General features: G+C 31.8%; 3 protein-coding genes across 5 annotated transcripts; 2 read left to right on the top strand and 1 right to left on the bottom strand.

Moving 5' to 3' along the window:
• Positions 1-2,006: 2,006 nt before the first annotated feature.
• Positions 2,007-16,632, top strand: LOC143352309 (rabphilin-3A). 3 transcript variants are annotated; one of them, XM_076784641.1, is made up of 10 exons: positions 2,007-2,097; positions 11,643-11,801; positions 11,880-12,018; positions 12,139-12,615; positions 12,894-13,378; positions 13,440-13,624; positions 13,943-14,202; positions 14,305-14,451; positions 15,212-15,635; positions 16,069-16,632. In XM_076784641.1, exons 2-10 carry the CDS (start codon positions 11,722-11,724, stop codon positions 16,194-16,196), a joined length of 2,325 nt encoding a protein of 774 aa, XP_076640756.1. In that variant the 5' UTR covers positions 2,007-2,097; positions 11,643-11,721; the 3' UTR covers positions 16,197-16,632. The 3 variants fall into 3 exon arrangements, with proteins under 3 accessions (XP_076640756.1, XP_076640755.1, XP_076640754.1); XM_076784640.1 differs by lacking the exon at positions 2,007-2,097 and adding an exon at positions 8,723-9,049 and having other exon boundaries at positions 12,894-13,364; positions 13,426-13,624; XM_076784639.1 differs by lacking the exon at positions 2,007-2,097 and adding an exon at positions 8,723-9,049.
• Positions 2,882-7,561, top strand: LOC143352311 (glutathione synthetase). The gene is made up of 7 exons (XM_076784644.1): positions 2,882-3,564; positions 3,599-4,484; positions 4,611-5,017; positions 5,341-5,733; positions 6,457-6,676; positions 6,800-7,157; positions 7,246-7,561. Exons 2-7 carry the CDS (start codon positions 3,847-3,849, stop codon positions 7,405-7,407), a joined length of 2,178 nt encoding a protein of 725 aa, XP_076640759.1. The 5' UTR covers positions 2,882-3,564; positions 3,599-3,846; the 3' UTR covers positions 7,408-7,561.
• On the bottom strand, positions 16,620-19,171 carry Eif2bepsilon (eukaryotic translation initiation factor 2B subunit epsilon). Its single transcript, XM_076784643.1, has 2 exons — positions 18,181-19,171; positions 16,620-17,897 (listed from the first exon to the last, which is right to left on the bottom strand). Exons 1-2 carry the CDS (start codon positions 18,868-18,870, stop codon positions 16,659-16,661), a joined length of 1,929 nt encoding a protein of 642 aa, XP_076640758.1. The 5' UTR covers positions 18,871-19,171; the 3' UTR covers positions 16,620-16,658.
• Between the last annotated feature and the right edge of the window lie 1,336 nt (positions 19,172-20,507).

Below are 20,507 nucleotides of genomic sequence, written 5' to 3'. Positions count from 1 at the left end.
ATCATTGAAAAAACAAAAATGTTTCCACATTTCAGCCCTTTACGGACTTGTTTTAAAAAAAGCGGACACTTTAAAATTAATGAAATTAAAATTATTTGCAGTGAACGCTGCACCGCGATATACAGCCTCGGACGGCTGGCGCGCGGTAGAAGCAGCAGCAAGAGGCTATACGTAGCGGCCGCACGCATAGTCTGGATTGGAAGATCGAGTGACATTTTACGAAAAAGTCAACTTTCTCGTTTTGATTTCTAATAAATTTGTATAAGTTGTAACTTATTAACTGTAATTGAATAATAGGAATCGGAAAATCTGGGGACACAGGATATATTTTCCAAAATGTGATTACAAATGATGGGAAATTGGTTTGTTATACAAAATAGATTTTACGACGACGACTCGGTTTCGCCTGTTTTCTCATGTCCGTTCGACGACCGGCCTTCATGGCCGTCCTCTCCGAAACGTACAGAGAAATCAGGCGTCCCTACTCTCAGGCGGCCAGGAAGTTACCCTGTTCTTTCCTCTCGGCGGGCGGCCGGCCTTCATGGCCGTACTCTCCCATGTATCCAGAGAGGCGTCCAGGTGCAACCCCTGTCCTCTCCTGGGCTGCTGGGCGTCCGATAGCATTATTGCTTCGTACTCTCCCATCTTACGGACGGCCGTGGTCTTACCTCGTCCTCTCCCACAGGTGCAGCAAAAGTGCTCGCTCCTCGGTAATCTACCGGTATTTATACGAATTCGTTGCTAACTTTATCATTAACGCCTCAGGGGTCTAGAAGGTTCCGGTCCCCTCGAACCGCCGGCCTCGCTACCCCGGGGCAAGTCTTCTGTTACATCGGGGCGGTGTCGAGGGATCTTGACGCTATCTTGTTCCTCGTCGCGTTACAAAGTTTTTTCTTTATTAATCTATAAAACCCCACATGGGATTATAGCAGCATGCACATGGCTGTACATGCTAACATTACATTACATAGGTGGCTTATAAACTAGGATTGAGACAATATAATGAACATTTCGAATACTATATTAACACTAAAGATATAAACAGTGAGACTTAAGAAATGAATGTATGAAAAATAGAGAATTGTCATATAAAACAATTAAGCTGTACGTTCTAATCTTGGTTAAAAAAATAATGTGCGTTCGGTTTTATGATAAAAGCTGCTCGGTTCTGTTCCCTACTAGAAGCTGCTGGGTTCTGTTCCATGCTAAAAGTTGCCCAGGTTCTGTTCCATGCTAAACCATGTTACGAAAGTGGGAACGCCGAAACCCCGAGCGTGAGCACTCTCATATGCTCTCATATCATCTCTGACACAAGTACGTTGTCTATTGTATATGTTGCGCAGCATGACCGGGAGTTGTTTCTAGAATACAAAATATTAAGTTTTATTGGTAGAATATACAACATACTTAAATTGTGTATACAAATATTTCTATATGACATTTGTTTCTACATAACACTTACATACAAATTTATTGAATGTAATATTAAGTGAGATGAATTTGACCGTGATTCAAAGATGCGTTTTATTACACTGCAAAAGCAACATCAATTCTAATACTTGTAGAAAAATAACAACAACTTTAACATCATGTAATCCAATGTTAATTAAATCTCCATCTCTTATAAAATTAAATTTGCAAAATGGCCGTAATAATTTCTTACATAGTAGTAGAATTCAATATGAATTAGTTAAACCTGACATTAAAGTAATTCCAAACAAGAGTGATAACTATTCTGCCCTCCAACTGAAGAAGAGACCAAAGAAAAGACCTTTTCCAAAGAATGAAGAAATTGGTGTAAGTAATTGGTAAATAATACACGTAGACAATATTTATTATAACAATGTGTCACAATATTACAACATGTAGGATCATTTAATTGATTAAAAACATTGATATATGATAAAACTTATATTGCATATTTTATATTGTTTAAACAATGAAATAATAATATTCTAAATTATGAGATTATTCATTTATAGGAATGGAATGTAAAAGCACTAGCTACTGCAGAAGAATATAACTTGGAAAATTTAGTGCAAGGCCTTTCAGAAGAGAAATTATATGTACCTGATACAATATGTACGACAACTAGCTGTAAGTATAAAATTTCTATGTTCAAAATACAAATTTAACACTAGATTTACGGTACCCGTCAAAATGACGGATTCTAATATTTTTAAATTACGAAAATTGAGATTATAAAAATGAATCCATGAGCAATTATTTAACAAATTGATTTCTTTGGGTATATATTATTAAAAAAATGGCTACAAACTTTGATCGATACATTCATATTATTTTTATAAAGTAATGTAAAATAGTAATTTTTAAGCATGTTTATTATTTGTTGATGCAATAAAAATTAATGCTTTTCTTTGAAATTAATATTTTCTAAGCAATATAAATTTGTCTATTTTTTCTACTAGAAAAATTATGTTTATATCACTAAAAATTCAAAAAAGAAATATGTGCTGATATTCATGTAAGATTCTTGAATGTTCCAAAATGAAAAACATTTGACTTCGACTGATTTCAACTTAGGCCTTTCAAACATGAAATTTTATATGCTATTTAACACTAAACCTACCGACACTTCTTGTATACCTATTCCTACCGTGTATGGTCAAAATGACCGGTCCTTAGAAAAAGTTATTGTTAATATAATTAAACATGGATAATAGTCAACTTTATTACTACATGAATTAGTAGATGAACAACTTCCATAAAATGACGATACAAATAGAATTTATAGAATTTCAATTACATAAAAAATACTGTGATGCTCTCTCCTCGATTTATAAAATTGTACTGTGTCTGCCACCTTTGCGGTTTGGATGCATTTGCCATGAAACAGTATTATCAACCAGGCACGCACGTAACTTGATAGCGTCTCATTTATTCTTTTTTTTTTAACTCAAAAGTTAGCCATGCCACATTGAGAATAGCCTTTCATTTATACGGATTGTTTAGGTTTAGAAGAGTAAGTACCATATTATCTCGTGCGGTCAATTTGACTGGCCATGGTAGGTTTAGTGTTAATCACCATTTTGTAAATATTGAAACTTATATTGTTCATATAATTACTCATACAACTACAAAGTCATAAAGTCTGTGTAATTAATTTATTAAATGAACTTGTATTTTCTTAACGAAAATATTGTTTTATAATAAACATGATCAAATTATTTATATTTTTTGTCATAAATAATGTACAGAAAACGGGGTTTAAATAAAATAACAGTTTTAAAATCTCATTAAGACTGAAATACTAACATAAAAATTAATATTTATTTATTTTATACTTTTATACATATGTACATATATATATTTAGAAGTTTGGTTTCGGATATAACCAATATGTGAGTTATCTTAAAAGAGATTTAAAATCACTAAATACATATGGGTTCAAAATCCACATGATGTAACATCATATTATCTACCTACCTACAGATGACAATGCATATTTATTTGAGTGATTTTTGAGATTTTTTCTGGTAGAGCATATTTTTTACGTATCATAACCTTTTTGTCTCTGATAAGTATGGTATAACGCGTAATAGAGTGTGACGAAATTCGATATGCATAAACAACGAAGATGTGATTCGATGTGTATTGATGACTACAAATGTCTAAAAAATTATTATAAAACTATTTCTATCTCTACTTTAAAACAATAATAATAATAATAATAATAATAATTTATATAAAACGCTTTAATATAGTTCAAATTTTTAGTTTCGAAACTTGTGTATGTAGGTTTAAACAATATTATAATTTAGATTTCAGAAATTCAATAAGATCTATAATTTAAGGGGTTGCTTAAGAGATTTACAATAAAAAAAAATGAATATGGATTTGATACTTTATCCACCTATTTCGGAGAAAGAATTAGAAGAATTAATAGAGAAAGCAAAAGATTGGGCACTCATGCATGGAATGTGTATAAGGCCAAAAACAAATTTTAATAAAAATATCCTACAATTTGCACCATTCACATTAATGCCATCTCCGTTTCCAAGAAAAGAATTTGAAAATGCTTGTCAGATTCAACCAAAATTAAACTTACTTATACATAAGGTGGCACAGGATTTTAACTTCTTAAAGGAAACATTAGAAGAAACTATAAAAGCTGACAGTTTTACTAGAGAGTTATTTAAAATATGTGAAACTATAAATAGCGAAGGAGGATCTGCACAAAAGATATCTCTGGGTATTTTACGCTCTGATTTAATGTTAGATACAAAATGTCCAACCGAAGACATGCATAATACCTCCATTCCATACTGCTGTTGGAAACAAGTTGAAATAAATACAATTGCTTCTGGTTTTGGTTGGTTAGGACCTGCTTCCACCAAATTACATAAATATTTGTTAACAGAACTTGGTTGTCATGAAAAAGTAAAAAATTTACCAGAGAATAATGCATTACAAACTATATGTTCAAGTATGGTAGAAGCATGGAATATGTATGGCAATCAACAGTACGTTCATACTCAGTTGCATTTTAAAGTTAAAAATATTATAAATTAATACAGTGTAGAGATTAGTGTAAAAATGAAATGTAAATAAATTTACAATGTAAGTAATTACCATATAAATGTTTACAGAGCAGTCATTTTATTTGTTGTTGAAGATGTTACATACAACATATGTGATCAGTGTTTTCACGAGTTTGAAATTAGAAAACAAAATCCAAATATCAGAGTAACTCGTCGGAATTTAACACAATTAGCTGCTACAGCAAAAATGGGATCCAATAAAGAATTGATAGTAGATAATTATATCGTAGCTGTAGTATATTATAGGTGTGGGTATGAACCTGGACAATATCATACAAGAAAAGAATGGGAAGTAAGATTACTTATAGAGAGATCTTTAGCAATTAAATGTCCCACTATTCAGTATCATTTAGCAGGCACAAAAAAAGTTCAACAGGCTCTTGCAAAGCCAGGGGTAATTAATAAATTTCTAGATAATGAAAAGATATGCGCTGAAGTTAGAGAAATATTCACTGGTAAGTGAATTATTTGTATGGTGCAAATAGTAATATAATAATAATAATTTTATTTCCATACTTTTACATCAAAGTTTTTGGAGTTTTTACAAATACTTAACATATCTAATATTATACTTCTTTGTTGAATCTATAATTATAACTATGACTTTCTTTTATTACTACATATAGTTTCTTATATTTGTTATATTATCATTCGTTCACTTTTGCATTGTTTGTTTCTATCCTATTCTTAATCTACTTTGCTTGCTTCCCTACCCCATGTTAGAAATAATATCTAATTATGTTGTTGACAAAGTATTGCATTCTACTATTTTGTACAGAACATTATGCATTAGACTTTAATGAACATGGAAATGCAGCTATAGAATTGGGAATTTCAAATCCACATCGATTCGTACTAAAGCCTCAAAGAGAAGGAGGCTGCAATAATAAATATGGATTGGATATAAAATACTTCTTAGAGTCCGTGAAATACAAACAAGACAGGGTAGCTTGGGTTCTTATGGACAAAATCTACCCTCCGATTCATAAAAGTTACATGGTTCGACCAGAATATAATACAACTATAAAACCACAAGAATCAGTTTCTGAATTAGGGATATTTGGTATCATTATTGCTGACGAAAATAATATACATGTTAATAAACAAGGTGGTCATATGTTGAGAACTAAGTTAGCTACTGCTAATGAAGGTGGTGTAGCAACAGGATTAGGCACATGTGATAGTCCATTTCTGGTTGATTAAATAATATATGTATCTGAAAACCTTGTTAAGAACATGTTATTATATCATTCGTCAGATAAAGTACGTTATTTTTAAATATCATAGTATTTTAAACTGATATTGTAAGTTAAAACCATGTTTAATCAATTTGTCACATTCCTTTATAACGAATAGCAATGTATATTTATTTGTCTACTGCTAATATCTTATTAAGGTATTTACTTTTTACTTTGTTTTTGAAACATAAGGAAAAATTTCATCCGCTCTAGGCTCTTAAATACAGAAGAATGTATTTCGCAATTATATAATGCTAGAACTGCGTAATTAATATCTATATGTCCACAGTTTATAAATATAACTATGTCATAATATTTGTAAAATATTTTTTTAAATATATGTATTAATTACAAGGATAAGTCCGTTACTTTAAATCATGGATACTAATTTCTTATAAAATAATATGCAGAATTGTATGATTGTAGTAAAAACAGTCTTTGAAGATGTCTTCGAAATTTTTTTCATTATTTTGTTGTCTTAATTATGATATTACATACTGTAATATTATCTGTTTCTATTACTGAAGACTTAAAGTATTGTTTAGTGTCGAATTAGCATTATGTATTATACACTGAGATAAAATGGTTAGTATAATGTCAAAAGATTAGTTAATGTTGAATTATTATGTTGTTCTTTATTTAGATTATGTTTTCAGCTTTACCGGATGTCATACATGCAACGGCAAAGTATGAAGTAGAATTTGAACCAAGGGAAATCTTCTTTTTTCGGGAAGGTACTGTAGTGATGTGGAATATTACTGATCTTGAATATGGCAATATATTGAAATTTTTAAAGAAATACGAAGAGAATTCTTATACAGACTCTGTAATTCGATCAGAGTGCGAATTAATGACATACGCTTACACAGATAGTGGGTAAACATATTTATGTGCCTTATTACTGTATCATAAAACAATATTTTTCCAATATCCAATTAATATTTTATGCATTTCATATAGATATTGCAATTTATGATTTTTTTGTATAATTCTCTGCAGGAAACAAAGTCACATAAAAAATGGAAATATTATGTTAGCACTGGGTGCAACAAATCTAGATAAATACACATTTTCGAATGCAATCGCGCAATCAGTGAAATTAGGTGTATGGGAAGCATCTTTAGACAATTATGTAGATTCTATAGAATTTGTTACTGAGGACTTAAAATTTGGTAGAAAGCTTAGAATAAGTCAACAGGAAGTATTAAAAAAACAGGGAGAATTATTTGCATTAAGACATTCAATCAATTTAAGTTCAGATTTGTTAGATACTCCAGACTTCTACTGGGAAAGAGACGACTTGGAAATTCTATATCAACAAACATGTGCATATTTTAATATCACTAAACGTACAAGAGTAAGTCATCAAATTACAATAAGCGTTATTAAAGAATATTTGTAGTTCTTAAAATGATACTGAAGATTTAATTAATTTTATACCACAGGTTATTAACGAGAAAATAAATCATTGTGTGGAGCTTGTTGGAATTCTATCTTCGCATTTAAGCGACCGTCATCATATTCGTTTAGAATGGATGATTATTATTCTTATTATGGTTGAAGTTGCATTTGAAACATTACACTATATCGACAGATATTTGTCTTAACAGTGTACACAAAATAATTGAAACTATTAATCGTAAATTAATTAATTGATAATATGATGTACACATTTATAAAAAAAAATGTAAATATCTGTTACAAAAGAAATGAGATATGTAACACTTAATTATAATGTAATATACAGATTAATTTAGTGCATTAAGTAGCACGATTTCTTACTTCTTATTTAATTACCTACCTATTTGTTGACATTTTTAAGTACATGTACCTTTTTTTATAAACAAAAAAGCGAACTTTAGCGCAAGAGAAACAGTTTTCTTTTTAAAATATGAGAGTATTTATTAAAATTTATATGAAATTTAGTATCTCGATCTAATGGCTCAAGAACTTCAGTCGGCTAAGTTCTTTTGATCTCTGACGCAGACGGCTACAAAGCATAGCACGTCAATAATTGCAATATAGGACAAGGACATACATTTTCCTCAATACGATGTTTTCAATTATGTTTATTATTATTAACGTATAATTGAAATAATTGACGAGAAATTAAGTGTATATTTGTCTCTGACGATAATAAACAATACTATAATGTAAAATAAACATTTCATTTTGCTTATTTATGTATCGTGGATTTTTATAATTCAATTTTTATTGAACGTAATATTATATACGACACTTTTATTAACTGTAAATAACATTTATTTATGAGGTCCTTTATATTGCAATCTTATATCAAATTATACGCTAGTAAGAGTAATAAATATACATATACGAGTTATTAAAAATAATCGAAAATATTCAAATTTTTGAATTGCTAAAATTCTGAATAATTTGTTTATCTCATTAGCCTCGGTAATAGAAAATCATTTTTTTAATTCGGACATATCGAAGATTTATAGTGTGGGTCAGTTTTAGGTACATTTTATTTGGAACACCTATACTGAAAAGAATAACAATTGAAATGAAATAATCGATTATTTCAATTAATTTATTATTATTATGTAAATAACATAAAAGTATAACTTTATTTTGTGTGGTTTTTCAATGAATAATGTTTTTATTCGAACTAATTAAACCATCCAAATAAAATAACAGATAATTTAACATAAAACATTATAGCAAGATTACCTGCTATTTAATTTGAATTATTGTTCCTTTAAACATTTCTTTGAAGGAATATCCATATTGTAATACATCTGCTGTTGTATCAAACTAAGACATCCGCTTTATTGAAGCAGATCACGGCATTATAGCAGATTTAACAAATTATTCGAAAAATCATTTTCCAAATATTCGAATTTGTTCGAATATTGTTTGAATATTGTTCGAACCTATATAGTGTAGACTTTTAGATATTCTTGCCAAGGAATTTCCTAGATACATCCCTGTGAATCGCACGCATGCCACGCACCCCTCTTGCGCCTGTATCGAAAGAGAAGTGGAGTCGTAGGCTAGTTTCTGCGATAATACATAGCACCCACTTGTCCGCTTGCTGATAGCGTGGCAAGTATAGCTCTGTGCTCTGTCCTCCACGCGAGTCACATCCTGCGAACTGTCTCGGGATTAGCAAAGACATAATCGTTCACGACGTAACCGTTGAACAGCCTGCAATTTAATCATTACAGTTCGGTGCGATTGCTTGGTTTTTAATTAAAACTCACATGACAGAAGAGGTTCACAAATCTCGTAAGTAGACATACAAATTACATCAAACGACCGTTCGCTGGTAACAATAAAAATCTGGTCGCTTGTGCCTCGCGTTAGCAATCGAATTATTAAACAAATTGTACTATTCGAGAAGATAAAAGCTTCCCGATGACAACGTATATCCGCTACTGCTGTTTCTTTTTCTCGAAGAATTCTCGAAAGTCGACGCCTCATTACTTTATTATAATGATTTTTGTTGTAACTGATGTCAAATGATATTTTGTTGTGCGACAATTTTCGTACGGAATAGCTTAATTAATGATAGCTCGTAGACTAGAGTCGTTACGGTATATTTCTTTTTTTTATGGGTATGCGCTGGTTTTTCTTTTTATGCTGTTTGTTCATATTATAGTACTTGTGTACAATCGGACGAAACGTTTGCAATACAACGCATAAGTTATTGTGATGGGTAGATACGTGTCGCAAGTTTCGATTGATCGCCCTTCAACGTAGAACTTTCGCGCTCATTTTTTTTTCAGTCACTGTACGACCATAGTGGCACTGTACTGCTCTGAAATTATATATACTTATAGACCCGGCTTCAGATAACAAACCCTGTTCGAAGATTATATCATCTACCAGATGACGGTTGTGGGCAAATGCCCTATAGTCCGTTGAGAAGTCGTAATACCGTGAAGCTAATGTGTTAGAGGAGAAAGGGGAGTCGTTGCCGTACCTCGTTCTGTATAAATATTTTATTTTATTACTCGTTTACTTTACTCTTATTATTTTAAATAGTGTTAACTCATTTTGTCAATTACAATTTGAAAAAAAAATAATTTTAAAAAGTTAAGTTTTAATATAGATATTGATAATATTAAATCTGTATTTACTTCCTTACAACTTTATATAAAAAAAAAAGAATAGTAAGAACAATATATATATGTCGAATACACTATCCACCATTTTGAATTATCTTGTGACGTCAGTTGAGGGCATCAGATCACTGTTATCTTGGAACACTGCGTCCTGTGCATATCCTATACCTATGCCGGGTCTATAAGTATATGTACATGGTCTAAGGTACTGCCACGCGTCCGATGCGGGCTATCCCTCCATTCCTCGCCCTTTTCGGCCAACTGCTTTTCGATGTTTTCACCATACATGATACAATAAATTTTACACGAGACCATTATTCCATCAACACGATGTATTATAATATAGATTATCGCTTCCTTTATTGTTTCTCCATGCATATGTTCCATCATACGATAATTTGGGAAAATCATTTTTACCGAGCAGAATATTCTTTCTCAATCACGAAAATAGCATCCTTCCGGCTTACAATTCTTTAAAATATACTCTGTTCTATTTAGAAGATATTCCCGTGAGTATTGTAACTATTAAAGTTATCCCGTAATAAGAAAATAAGGGTCGACGCAAGAATCATTGCAATATCGATTATGTGCAAATATAGACAGTCTCCTTTTAGAAACTTAAACGATGTAGAAATGAAAATACAGATACTTGTTGCTTGTTTGTCCCGAACGGAAGCTATTCTTTCGAATTATATATACACTATTTTTCGGATAAACGTTAACAAAAATGCTATATTAAATCGCATATGTCTACCATAATAATTTATACGCGTATACATATGTAACGAATTGTGGCGGAAACAGCATTTGTTCCGAAAAGATTATACAGGTTTTTCCTGTATTTTTTTACACTGATAACATACGTAATCTAATTTTATCTTATGCAGACTATGTTATTTAATTGATATCTTATACCGAAAACAATTGAATTTTCATAAAATAATAGGTTTTAAGTGTGTGTATTTCATAAACATAGTACTAATATTTTTTTAAACACTAAAAGGTATAAAAGAATGAGTGTATTTTGTAATAATCTTTATAAAATATTTTTAATACGATTATTCTTTATTAGTATTTTATTTAATACATTTTTTATAATCAATACGCAAATAAAATATACACACATATAATGATACGAAATACACGTATACATTCTCATAATTATATTTTTACCGATAAAAAAACCAAAATAACATGCCGCAATTTTCTTATCTGAAAGTGTTTAATTGTTCAAAAATAATTAGCTAAAGTAAACATTGGAACAAATCGTAAAAATTCAGTTAATTTTGTCTACATATTACGAGAGGCACGTAAAGTTGTGAATAATGTGAATGGTAGAAATTCCAACATGCGGGAAAGAGGAAATGCTTTTGCGGCGAGGAATAATATCAGCCACGACCATTTCAAGGATATTGAATCTAATGAAGCAACTAGTTGAAAGAACTCAAATTATATACACTTTTATATAAATATTATTTTCGAAGATGAATATTTAAGAAAACATATTTTCTTACTTTCTGTGCTTTATATTACTATTATAAATTATTACTATCCTATGCTTAAATTTTTTGAAACGTAGTTTAGATTAATTGAATAATTAACAAAACTTCACATTAAAAAATTCTCTTTTGAGGAAAAATAAATTTAAAGCAATAAAATATAGTTTAACAGTTACCTTTTAATATTTGTTATGATTAATAATGTGTTTTATAATCATGCATTCATTTATTTTTACATATTTTTATTTTTCGTAGGATAAACTACATTACACAATGTTTATAGTATATTTAAAATGATCTAAGGGTTTCATTAATCTCTTTCTCACTAATCACTATGGACATCACAGTAAAAGATCCAGGTAGAGGAACCAGATGGGTTTGTCCAAATGATCGTCATTTGGCTTTGAGAGCAAAGTGAGTATAAATAAGATACATTTCATATATATATAATTTTGATTCGCTTCTAAATTGCCTATTTTGTTCTATAATTAGATTACGCATAGGATGGTCTGTGAAAACTGGTTCTTTAGATTCAAAATGGGGTAATTATTCTAATTCTTACACTGCTGCTTCAAATCGTTGCGCACAATCATTTGTCTTGTCTGAAGAAGAACAACAAGCAATCATAGAGGTGAGTATATACATTAATAAAAAATGTTGGAGTTAAAAAACAGGTTTTAGAGATTGTGTCGATAATAAAACACTGACTGGACGGATATTTATATAGATATTTTCTTTACTAATATTTTAGGTCATTCAAAGAGCCGAAGCCTTAGATCTGTCAGAACAAGAACGAATTGGTAGATTAGTAGAGAGACTAGAAAACATGAAACGTAATGTTTGCATTGTCACGGGAACAAGAATGAATGAGAGACGAAACTGTAGCAGCCGTTGTTCCAATAGCACGCATTGCGTATGTTCCTGTGCTCTCTGTGGTGAAAAATTTGGGGCTGTCCTAGGCGCAACACCGAATCTTTGCAAGGACTGCCGTAAATACATATGTCAGAAGTGTGGCATAGAAACTACCGAACTTAATTCAGCATTTCAAAATGCAGCTTCGACCAAAAGTGTATCAGATAGAACAACTATGCAACGTATTGTCAGACGTTCGAATAACAGTCAAAAGCAATTTCTTTGTCGGATATGCGCGGAGACCAGAGAAATGTGGAAAAAAAGCGGCGCTTGGTTTATTAAAGGAATGCCGAAATATATTTTGCCCGAGAAGAAGGTATTTCAATTGTATCCTTGTAGTAATAAATAGGGAACTGCGAGAACTCAAAAATGTCGAGTTGGGACGGGTCGAGAATTTTATTTGGGATTGAGACTCGAAAATTTCAATTCTTGAAAATCCCGATATATTTAAGAATTCTGAAATTTTCGAGAACCTGACTTGTTTCGACCCGTCCCGACCATCAGGTACCCGACGTTTTCGAGTTTTCGCGCACCTCTAATAATAAAGCAACCAATTGAAAATTAAACATATCGATACATATTTGATGAAAACAGGAGCGAGGATGGTCGCGGATAGGTCACAAACAAATGACTTGGGCAGTTGGAGGAAACAAATCTCTAGAATTGACAGATCCCCATGATTCTTCTTCAGATGAGGAAGTAACGCGACTTTCACCGTTCTCGAATTCCGCTCAATCAACTAGCAGTGTATCGAAAACATCGCCGGGACATCGATCCAACGATTTATCACCATTTAATAATCGTGAAGAATGTTCAGATCAATTAGATAGGTCTACTCTTTCAATTACATCACAATGTAGTCGTGTTTCGCCGACTTCCTCGGTTACAAGCTCACGATTGCGAACAAACGGTAGAACCACTCACGAGCCTCAAGTTGAACAACGTGTGTCTTTCGAAGATGAAATTGTCAATGAAAAAGTTAAGAAATCTAACAATCCTAACGACGTGAATAATGACACCCATAGAATAGAGTTTAACTCGTACAATCAATTAAAAAACTCACAGGTACAATCTCTCAGGTACGTAAGAATGATAAACAAAAGAGTAGAAATTTAGCTGATATCAGTTAACGCATTGCAGACTGAACTCGTCAATGGTTCCAATGAAACTGGGAACGACAATCATTCCAACGGAACAAATAGTAGAACACATTCAAATCAAAAAGAAACACATGGGTCAGGACGTAAGTCAATCTTGCTTAGAAAAAGAGAACCCGCGCAGCAACAATCAAATCGACTCGTCACACCTACAAATGTCGGAGCACGGTGAGTTTATGATATTAAATACAATAAATTTATGTTTTCTCATTTTATTTCATTATAAAATGTGGCCAGCAGGAAAGTAATTCTATAAAGAAACAGAATATGCTTTGGTAAACACGTGTTTACAATAATATATTTTTCTCTTAAGAGAATAATCTGTTCTAGAGGTCATTCTATTCTAATCCAGAATTAGGATTAAAGAATTAGGTATTAGATTATGGGATCCTTGGGTTATTCTGGCTATTCTTAGGTTATTAGATTATTTTGTTCTAATCTAGAATTGTGAAAAGTCATGAATCTGATGCTACTATGGTTCCGTAGGGGTGGGGCAAAGTTATGGAACTCTAGAAATCTCCTTGCGGTACGACCCAGCGGTTCAGTGCCTCCAGTGCAAAGTGGAACGAGCACGAGACTTACGACCAATGGACATTCACGGTCTCGCCGATCCGTTTTGCAAACTGAACATATTACCAGTAGACCTAGTTGCGAGTACGAAACGTCTCCGAACAAAGACAGTTCACAAAACACGGAATCCGGAATTCAACGAGATTCTAAACTTTTATGGAACGACAGAAACAGACGTACGAACAACGCAAATTTTTATACACTAATACAATACAACAACTGTGTTGAACATATCAATGATTAGGGAACGCAAAAAATTAATGATTGTTTCGTAACAGATATGGAATGGCAAAACACTACACATTCTGATACTCCAGGACGATCCAGCAGGTCAAGACTTTCTAGGAGAAGCTAGGTTTCCTCTGCACGAGTTACAACCCCGTCAAACAAAACATTATAATGTCCCATTACAAGATTATTATCCAGTATGTACAATCAATTTCCTCTTTTTCTTCTATACATGTTACATATTGAACGTAAATTACTTGATGTATCGGTTATTGCTAGAGGTGTGCGAGAACCCGAAAATGTCGGGGATGGTTCGGAAACGCGGTGGATCGAGAACCCGTCCCGATTCCGCTAGTTATTGGTATTTTATTCAATATTTGTAGCAGCATTTCTCAATTCTCTTGTCGCGCGACCCAACACATTCGTTTGTAACGGTACCGCGGTTTAAGATGTTTATAATATCAAATTTTTAAGAACCGCGCGGACTAAAGCCACTGCATATTATAGTAACATTCTGTACATTTTTATTGAAAGTGTTTCAGATAACTTTGCACTAAATAGTTCAATTTCATTTTCCATTATTTACATTTAACTATGAAGAAATGTAAAATTTAAATAAAATGGGCTATTAATAGCTTTGCTGTTGTTGTTTATCTTCAATTAATTCTCGAACTCATAACAATACTCTCCGAGAACTTTTTGGAACGATTTTATAAATTAATCACTTTCCCGTTCTTGGCGTAAGGTAGCAACTTGCATTTCGGGGCCCATAGATTGAGGAACGCTAATTTATAGTACACTACAGTTTATAGTTTATAAATTGTTTTTCTTCGCGTTTGGAGTTAGTGTTATTCTAATCTCTAATTATTATTCTATCGTGCCTTAAAATTTTCGCGACGGCCGACTTGACTTACATTATTGCAGACACTAAGATATAAGAGCTCGACGTTGGCATAGGTGGACAATGAAGAAGCTGCATGGGGTGTGTTTTCCAGTGGATGGGGAAAGATCGAAGTGACTCTAAGTTATTGTACAAGACGTAGAGCATTGACGGTTATGGTTCAACAAGCTGCAAACCTACTTCCAATGGATAGTAACGGATTTTCCGACCCATTTGTCAAGTTGTGCCTTATAGAAAATATAACAAACAATCAAAAACAACGTGTCTTCGACTATTCAGTTGCACGTATCACAGGCAGAAAATTCATGCCGAAGAAAATCATAGGTCGCAATTCACAGAATACAACAATCAAGTGGAAAACCTTAAATCCAAGATGGAACGAAGAATTCATTTTTACTACTCCATTGACAGATCTTACGAAACTCGCATTATACGTTACAGTGTGGGACAAGGACTTTGGCAAACATAACGATTACCTTGGTAAAAATAATATAATATAAGACAATATAACATAGAACGTATATTAATTAAATTATTGCTTTAACGCGAAGACTTCGGGACCTGTCGAAATGACGGGTTCTAATATTTTTTATTTACGACTATTGAAATTGTAAAGTAGCATACATGAGGAATTATTCAGCAAATTTATTTCTTTGGTGTATATTATAAAAATATGGCTAAAAACTTGGATAGATATGCATTCTTGTTGTTTTTATAAAGTAATATAAAATAGTAATTTTTAGTGCTCCGTAAACATAGTGTTGAGGAATAAATATATTAATATAATATTGTTATTGAAAAAATAAAATTTCCACATTTACATTTTAGTAAAATTTAAAGAATAGTTATTTACTTATTAGTATAGTACTATGTGTTATGCTGCATTCATATGCATTGTATTGTTATTATTTAGGTGGACTTGAATTAAGTTGTAACAGCAAAGGAGCCCGACTTAGACATTGGGTAGATGCAATTAAATTTCCAGATCATCGGCACCAAGCTTGGCACAACTTAACAGATACTGTTTTTCCCACAGAATAATAATTTATATTTCCTCTTTTTGAACATGTCATTTAAAATATTTTAATAAGGTTACTAGTTAATACACGCTATAATATACAAAATATAATTTATTTACACTTGATCCGTATTATTGCTCAAAGTGTACTACCACAAAAAACTAATACAATAATAAAGACATTACATTAAATTATGTATTTTATATTCTTTCTTCGATTTTAATGATAGTATTACATTAAAAGGTATTCTTTTGAGAAAGTGTCAATAAGATTGTAGATTGTATGGATTTGTGACAAAACAGTCGAAAAACACATATTTACATTAGTTTACATAAACTTAATCTAATAATAACAAAACCGACATTAAATAAACTCGACAAAAATTGTTTGGAAGAATTTTTTGTTGTAAACGAGGTCGTACTGAATAAAAAGAGAAACGAGGTCATACTATTCTAAAATTTAATTCATTATAATCGATTTGTATTTATTCATCGTTTTCACTTGCACTAGAATCTTCTTCAGCTTCTTCTAACCATTGAATAAATGGCTTTATCGCGGTTCTAACTTTATTATTCTGAAACTCATCTATATCTTTATCACTGGATCTGTACCACTCTAAAATCTTTTCTTCTGACAATACGTCTTTATCGTAAAAAAGATGTAATAAATGTTGTAAAAATGGTAGTAATTCTTCAGTTGAAGTAGCAACTTCTTCCATTGCACGTAAACAGTCTTCTTGAGCATCTTCTGTTTTGACATAGTTTAAAATAATTGGTTGGAAATAAGTCACCATAATTTTTAAGTGTTTTTGATAGTTTTGGTTATTTACAGTTTCTTTCTTTTCTGAAAGGTAATGGAACGGTAAACTTAGTATAGCTTTAATGACATTATATGTTACTTCACTCATGGTAACATTATATGCATATCTTGACGAATTTATTTCCAAAATTAAGTTGTCACAATTAAGTTTGTCTTGAAAACCTCTTAATAAACTATCAATAACTTCAGATAGAAACAAGTGGGTATCATCTGGGATTGGTGAATTACATTCAGAACCTACATTGCTACTTGTATCATCTGTAGAATAATTGTCAGATTCTTCTGCATGGTAATCACTAAAAAACTCAAAATCACTATCCACGTCAATCTCCGATATCCTTTTAACAATAACTTTATTGTCTTTGAATTCTAATATGGAATCAATATATTCCATTCGGTCATCGATGTTTGTTCCAGGACATGCTATACATCTATTTATTTGAGCAGCCTGTTTAATAACACAATTTGAAAATATTATACTGTTCGTAACAGTGGAATTATCTTCAATCTTAGTGTCTGATAATATGTAGGAATCTTTTATTTCTACATTAGAGCCTATTACACAATTGTGACCAATAACAGATCTTGTAACAGAAGTGTCATTTCCCAGTATACTGTTTTGACAGAGTACACTATCTTCCTTCAAAGTGCAACCTTTAGCAAGTGAAGCACTTCTATGTTTGTAAGTGCTGCGTGGCATAGGAATAAAATTGTTTAGAAATGGAATAGAATTCAGTGTAAGTGGAAAACTATGCCTGTTTAAAATATCACGATTAAGAATCTGGTATGCGTTCCACGATACAATTGGTAAACTATAATCTTCAGGATTCAATTGTTGCCAATAAATACGGGAATTCAAAATTTCTTCATTCATCAGCACTCCTCGAATAAAGTCTTCCATTGTCTGAAATTGTATACTCCTTTTATTTAATGCTAATTAATTCAGAATGATTCTTACAATGTACTAATAGTGTCAACTAATAAGACAACTAGACAAACAGCGATTCTACATGTAAGGATCAATTAAAAAATACAAAATGATATTTTGCAATTAAAGCAAACCATCCTCTATATAAATTTAGCGTATTATTACTTAAATCTATAGAAAAAAATGTTTTCTAACTTATTGCTATAAAGGAATCTAATTAACAATTTCAATAGAAGAAGATAAATATTGAATAACTTACTTGAAAATCAAAATTATCGGAGAATAGCGGTAGTACAAAAGGTGAACATAGGTAAACATGAGTATCCATGTAGCAAGTGTTAATCTCAATTTCATTATGATCTAAGAACCAATTTAATTCTAATTTCACTTTCTTCTCATCAGACCTTAATTTACTATAGTGTAGAACCTTTTTACTGGTTTTATCAGAAACTAATAAAAATGTTTCTTTTCTTAATAAGGAATCGCTTGTTGAACCAATGTTTCTCATCAACATAGTCATTGTTGCACCTTTATCATTTTCAAGTTTAGAGCGGTGAATGTTTAAAGCGTTCATAAGATCTGTGTTAATAAAGGTATCTGCCCTTATCAGTATAAAATTGCCACGGATCGAACCTTTTGTATCAATATCTCTGAGAGCATCGCCCAAAGATCTACATCCTTCTGATATAATTAGAGTAACTAGTATTCTTGACCACTTTCTTTTATGTATGTAAGCTTTTATTAAATCGATATGACAGCTACAATAAAGAAATAATTCTTGTACTCCACATGTAATCAGAGTTTCCATTAAATAATCTAAAAGTGGTACATTTATGATAGGCATTAAGACACTTGGAAATATATCTTGCATAGGTGTCAAATTTGTTACAAAATCTTCCGAAAGAACTACCGCTTGTACAATATCTTTTTTCCCCATTTTTGCATTCATTGTGTTTTAAGAACTCTTCAATTGCATGAATCTATCCTTAAATATAGGTTATAAGTTTCTTAATTGTGTCTTGTTTAATATGCTTAAGTACAATAAAAAATACAGTTAACCATCACTAGCACTAATATATTTTTCTTTATTCTACGCCTCTAATACATGGTTTTTCCATGGATAATTTTTAAATATAGAATTAGAAAATTTCCTCGTAACAGACGTAAACAGTGTAGCATGTAGTCACATGTAGTGTAGCGTAGCCACGGACCACCACGGACTTACAATTATCTATCCTCTTTGAGGTTAGAGTAAGTCTGTGAGTGAGTGTAGCAATTTGCAACCATAGACAAAGTATACAATAGAAGGGACACGACATGATGACATCACTGATTTATACAGGGTGTCACCAAACGTTAGCACCTCAAATATCTTTGTTGTTTCTAAAGATACGTAAAATATGGTAAGGACAAAGTTGAATGGTACAATGGGGCTGACACGATGCAAAAAAAAATTTGTTTTTATGTCATTTTTTTGGAGATATCAAGGTCACCTTGACTTTTTTTAAATGGAACCACCCTTTTTTAAACACCTACAATGATAGTCCCTTTCATTAGGAATTCAGTGACTATAATTAGTCCAAGGTCATTCAAGGTCAAGGACAGAAAAAACGTATAAAACTACAATATGGAAGCAGAATACGTTTATCACGGTTGAGACTTGTAGGAAATAGTAAACATACTATGGTCGTAGTTAAAGTGTAGGTATTGGACCTACTATGGAGGTAAAGAACTAGGCTCGTGTATGTTGGCAAGAGGAACTTTATTCGTATCTGCACGTGGCGGCAGACTCAGTGAAACTGGTGCCTAGGGAGGACGCCGAGCGTGTCTCAGGGAAAATTCCTAGACACCTAGAGTTGTGCTCTTACGTATTGGCGCCCGCTGCGTCGCCTAGCGGATGCACTACGGAGTCAACGATACTCCCTACAAAAGTAAACATACTAAGGTCCTTCAATGTTATTCAGCATTCTTATTTACTATCAGCACAGACGAGGTATAAGGATAGACCTATCATCCAATGCATTTTCGTGTCCAACGTTTTTGGGGTCACGTAACCTCATTACCATTTTCGTGTCACATCCTGTATTACCAACTGGAACTAAAATCTGCTGACAGCGTCGTTAGTGGTAGGAATTAAAATTAAAAATAGCTATATATATAGTCACTGCAGTCTCGCGAATACAATAGAATATTGTTTTCAAATACTAATTTCGGTTATGATTAGTTAAACTTTATGTTGGGTATAAATAACAAATGAATGAAACTGCACGTACAATACAGAATATGTTTAACTGCAAATTTCGAAATGTTGTAAACAGCCAAATATTAATATGTACTTTATAAATGTAACGTATACGCGAATAAATTCATTGTTCAGAACTGTATTGTTATTGTTATAGGATGACATCATTTTGTTCCTATTATTAATTAACTACATTGCTTTGAACAGTAATTATTATATAAATATTTTTTAAATGGTTTTTATGAAAATTTTCATGAACATTACAAGACAAATGTTTTAATAACTTACTAAAAACTACAAAGCCAATCTTTCAACGTAACTTGGTTATATATAAATAACCTTTT

The sequence above is a fragment of the Halictus rubicundus genome, chromosome 3 (assembly GCF_050948215.1).
Source record: "Halictus rubicundus isolate RS-2024b chromosome 3, iyHalRubi1_principal, whole genome shotgun sequence".
NCBI classification, from domain to species: Eukaryota; Metazoa; Arthropoda; class Insecta; order Hymenoptera; family Halictidae; genus Halictus; species Halictus rubicundus.
Note: the sequence above shows the minus strand (reverse complement) of the source record. Positions and strands in the feature narration are given on the sequence as shown.